The sequence below is a fragment of the Formica exsecta genome, unplaced genomic scaffold (assembly GCF_003651465.1).
Source record: "Formica exsecta isolate Colony F162 unplaced genomic scaffold, ASM365146v1 scaffold36, whole genome shotgun sequence".
NCBI classification, from domain to species: Eukaryota; Metazoa; Arthropoda; class Insecta; order Hymenoptera; family Formicidae; genus Formica; species Formica exsecta.
In genome coordinates, this window is record NW_021850847.1 from 100,930 (window position 1) to 105,988 (window position 5,059).

The 5,059-nt window shown below is 39.1% G+C and overlaps 2 protein-coding genes across 3 annotated transcripts in view; one reads left to right on the plus strand and one right to left on the minus strand.

Annotated features, from left to right (window-relative positions):
- Window positions 1-1,039: 1,039 nt before the first annotated feature.
- LOC115238815 (potassium/sodium hyperpolarization-activated cyclic nucleotide-gated channel 2-like) lies at window positions 1,040-4,036 on the plus strand (the record flags this gene model as incomplete). The annotated part of the gene is made up of 8 exons (XM_029812918.1): window positions 1,040-1,284; window positions 1,399-1,614; window positions 1,936-2,095; window positions 2,166-2,299; window positions 2,441-2,628; window positions 2,892-3,097; window positions 3,426-3,635; window positions 3,701-4,036. Coding segments are annotated over 8 exons (1,671 nt in total), but the record flags the coding sequence as incomplete, so codon positions are not given.
- Window positions 4,037-4,066: 30 nt separating this feature from the next.
- Window positions 4,067-5,059, minus strand: part of LOC115238784 — a 7,682-nt gene continuing 6,689 nt past the window's right edge. The window contains exon 3 of one of the 2 annotated variants that reach the window (XM_029812864.1): window positions 4,067-4,827. In XM_029812864.1, the coding sequence (XP_029668724.1) occupies window positions 4,397-4,827 (431 nt within the window). In that variant the 3' untranslated portion in view covers window positions 4,067-4,396. Of the gene's footprint in view, window positions 4,840-5,059 lie in introns of both variants that reach the window. The other variant, XM_029812863.1, reaches the window with a different exon arrangement.

Consider the following 5,059-nt stretch of genomic DNA (forward strand, 5'->3'; position numbering starts at 1 on the left):
AGAGCGCAACTTTCGTGAGAAACGATACTCCTTCTCGAATCTACGGCGATGCTCGAGCAGTATCTCGCCGCTGGATCCCCTCCTCTTTGCTCTCTATTTTTGATACGGCCGTTTGCTCCGCGACAAGCTGTGCTATTTCATCGCGAAATTATAAGAGACTTCGCGCCTTATTTAACGAACAAAGTCCGTGGTTTCGATAGCTTTACTTATTACTGCACTGGTATCAGTAGAATCCGTAGAACTTCCCGTGGCCTTACGAAAATCGACTCCATCGTTCGGAGAGATTTACGAAAAAGAAAGCGGGCCCGTCGATCGATGGCTTCGTGTCTAGATCGACGCGGATAAGCGCTTTCAAATGTTTTGTACTCGAAATAATGCTGACAATTTTACTTGATGTAAAAAAAAGGTTTGAATTACAACCCTACTTGCAAAGCTACGCCAGTGTCCATTTTGATGTTGCGACAGAAAAGATTGGCACCTAAACTCAGATACCTGTTCATTTCCGACAATTAAACCTATCAATGTACCTCTATATATGTTTGTGTAAAAATCGCGTTTGTAGTCATTTAGAGATAATTTAATTCGCAAGAGATATGGTAATTTTATAAGTGAGTCGCTATAAAAAAAAGATGCAAATTACGTACGACGTACGGGAGAAAAAAAAAAAAAAAAAAAAAAAAAAAAAAAACACACACACATCGAATGATGCTTATTTAAGTTCTCCTCTAACTGAATTCAAATTATCTCGATACCGACATTTTCGCATTATTCAAAATAACGAAATATATCTTTTTTTTTTTTTATGTGTGTGTATATATACTTTTGATTTACATTTAGTGTTAAAAATATTATGTCTAATTTATAAATTAATGATAAATATGTGAAATATAAATTTTCTTCATCATATGATGAAAAAAATTAAGTATACCTACTTTGAGGACGCTCGTCGATATAGAGATCTACCGTGAAATCTCCTATAGTGGTTTCTATCACCACCGCCATGATTTTTATCAAATTTCGTTCAGTCAATAATCGATAACTACAGCATGAGCCCCGCGTGGAACATGTTTGCGAGGTATCCCCGAAGGAAGATCCATTGATGAGAACGATACCCGGGAGCTCCGCTTGGTCCAGGATACGTCGTTGGTTTCTCGGAACACGGATAACGTCGCCACTGCACCCGTTCACGCGATGGTGCCTGAAGAGTACTCGGGCGATTGATTACGAGATCAGTCATCATCTCAAGTCCCATCCTTACATGATCCATCCCTTCAGTTCCTTCAGGTCAGTCACAAACTCGTTTCTGCACGAAAAATCGAAAACTCAATCAAGAAATTGAATTAAGAATCTATTTTATCTTGAAGTAAAATTCAATTGAATAAAGTTTCTTATACGTAGAATATTTTGGGAGTCTATCATGACGCTGTTCATCATAGTTGTTCTGCTCATCACACCGGTTTTCCTCACATTTTATTTTGACGAATGCGCGAAATGGTATATGTACAATCACGCGATCGACGCCATGCTCATGTGCGACATAATAATCAGGTTTTTCACCGGTCACTACGATTCTCGTACGCAACTGGTGATTCTGGATCCGAGGGTTGTAGCGAGGTACACGAAAATGGCGTACTAGTCTTGAACCTACAATAAAAAAACTTACTTTTCTCGAATCGTCCTGAATCAATATTTAAAGAAAAGAACGGAGATTATACAATTACATGCAACACATTTTTTTTTAAATTATCAAAAAAATTACATTTATAAATTCTCTTTACCTGGAACTTTGAACAAAAATATCTGGAATATTAGAGAATTTTGTACTGAGAATGTTATACTGAGTAGACACTTTGAAAAAAATATGAATTTAAATATTTGGAAAAATGAGGGATTTTCTATTTTTTTTTTCAACATTACGTGACGCTATCATCGTAGCAAGTATCTACGAGGTTTCTTCATCGTGGACGCGTTATCCGTACTACCGTTGGAATTTATCGTCGTGCTCACCGACTCGATGTGGTACCTGACCTCATTGAACTTGCTGAAAATACTGAGGATACGAACCGTCATCGTTTACTCGCGCAAACTCTATCATGTCAGGATGAGATACCTTCATTGCGATTCGACGGAATCGATTCTATTCACACAGATAATTAAAATTTCAGGTATACCGAATTAATTTTCACCTGTACAAAATAGCGGAGATAGGCGTCATCATCGTCGTGGGCGTGCATTGGGCCGCCTGTATAGAGTATTATCTACCATTGGTGGTTGACAAGATAGCCGGACAGAAAGATCCGTTAAGTAATCGATAGAATGTCTCTATATCATATTCTTTATACGAAAAATTTAAATTCGCTAAATCACTTTTCTCTTTTTTTTCCCTGCCAACAAAAATACAACAGCGCCAAGAATATAATAAGAAAGGGATAAATTGCAGATCTTGGATACGATCACCTTACATGGAGAAGAGGGAAACGAAATACAAAATTTACCTGACTTGCATTAATCGAGCTATCATCGCCCTAATTGGAGCTGCGCAATATTTGGATGTCAGTGCACCAGAAGACATTATATACAATCTAATCTTGTCTATCTTCGGATTTCTCGGATTCGTGTATCTACTGGGTACAATGATAATTTTTAATAAATTAATTAAAAAGATTAATTTTGCCAAAGTCAATAATTAAATTAAAAATTTACAATAAAAGTTATTTGAATTTAAATTATTAATCAAGAAAAAGAATTAGAGATACCCACACACACATACTTGGACGCTGCATCCCTATTAAATTTCTTGAAATGATTTTTATTAGAATTTGTCCGAACTATTCCTAAAATCAAATATGTTAATCGAAATACGCTAACTCTCCCCTATTCGAATCGCGCAGCGCGAATCTTGCAATTGATGACGACGTTTCATTCGACCGACAAGAGACATTTGAAATTAATCCAGCAGCTGCAACAATACATGACGTACAAAGAATTACCGCATTCTTTGCAGCGACGATTGCTGATCTACTATAATTACCGCAACAAAAAGGGATTCGAGAGGGATAAGATAATCATCAATCACGTATCGCCTTACTTGCGAGAGGTACAGCTTTGAATAGAAAGTCTCCGGAATTGTTTTATATATATTTTCTAAGAAGTGCGAAATATTATAGTCGTATTCAAACTATATTCCCTTTAAGATAATTTCATTGCGCGATCGCAAATTTCTTTAAAGCCGTTATAAGGAATTGTTATGAGAACCTTTTCGATTCCATCATAATATCTTGAACGATAACAATGCAATAAAACATAGTATTGTCAGTCTAAAATTTTCTAAATCGTTCTGTATGTGAAACATAAGAACAATATATTGTAAATATTCCGGAAATCAAGTATGTTTCTTATATAAAATCAATCTCCTCGTTTTTCAGAAGCTTCTTCTGCATAGCTATCTACGATTGCTGAATAACGTGAGGCTATTTGGACACTTGCCGCAGTTAGTGGTGACGCAATTGATTAGTTCCGTGTGCTCCGAGATTTTCATGCCGAACGACGCGTTGGTCAGAGCCGGGACACGCGGTGACGCCTTGTACTTTATTGCTTCCGGCACCGTGGCTGTCTACAACAACGTTGGGAAGGAGGTGAAACGAACGTAAAAATAAAGTAGCTTTTTATTTCTCGAATTTCTTGGACTTTACGTGCGCAGATCTACCACATGGAGGACGGCGCGTACTTTGGCGAATTGGCCCTAGTGATCGAGGACGAGCATTGGATCGCCAGCGTCGTCGCCGTCGAGAACTGCGAGGTCTATATCCTGTCACGCTCCGATTTTCAACACACTTTGGCGCCCTATCCCGATCTCTTGGCCCATCTCCAGAACGTCGCTCTCGCGCGGCTGGAGCAGACGCCGCTGCTCAAGAAGGTCCACGAGGCGGATGCGTCGCCGTCGTTCGGAAACGTCAACATCAGCAGCATAAAGGCCAAGAAGAGGGACGGTATGGCGAGATTCGACGAATAAGATAAGTTTTCTGTTTATACTCATCATACTTTCCGATTTCGAAACCGTTTTCAGTATTTTATCTATCTCGTTTTTATTTTTTTCCATGTTAGTTATATTTTACGCTTATACTTTATTATTAATTATAATGGGGACAACGTTTTTATTACGCCAGAAGATCTGGCCAATGGCAGTTAATTATTTGTTTAACGATATATCGAAACAATTCAACGGAATTATTTAACTCTCAACATTATTGTAACAAATTAACAATCAACAATAAACAAACTGATAAGCAACAGTTTCTTATAAGAATCATAAAGCTTATTATCTCAAAAAAGCCAACATTCGAAGAATCAACTCGACAGCGAGTCAGAGTTCTTCTCTTGATCTCTTCCGCTTCGATCAAAAGCGGCGAGACCTTCGTTTCTGCGGATTCCTGTAGGACTGCTGATATACGGACATAAGCCGCCAGTGCTCGGGGTAATCGGCGTCCCGGCAACCGCTCACCACGCTGAATGGCGGCGCCAGAGTGTCGATGCAGAAGGCGCGTCTAGCGAACGGGGTTCTCGGTCGCGGCACCGTCATCCTCGCAGGCGGTAATCCATTCCTACGCGCCCCGTCGTCGGCCGTCATCGTTCGGCATCTCTGCTCGAGACCAAGCGCGACACCCACCGCAGATCTGATCAGTCTCGGATCCTCTCGGCTCCTCCTTCTCTGCTCGGGTTCTGCTTCTGGCTCGCCGCCTTGACACGCGGCGCACTTGCGCTCGGTGATGCGCGGCACGGAATTCGATCGCGCCGACTTCCTGCTTCGGGGAAGTTTATCACGAGGTTCTGCAACCAAATCTATTGTTATATGTATAACTTTATGTATTATGTTTAATGTTTTTTGAGACTAATTATTTTTGAGCGCAAGCCATAACAACAGATAATTGTATTGTAAGATATTCATTAATTAATACAATTAATATCAACTAATTCTTAAAAAATAATACATTTGTATGAATTATATATATATATATATATATATATATATATATATATTTCATTTGGCTATGTTCGACTT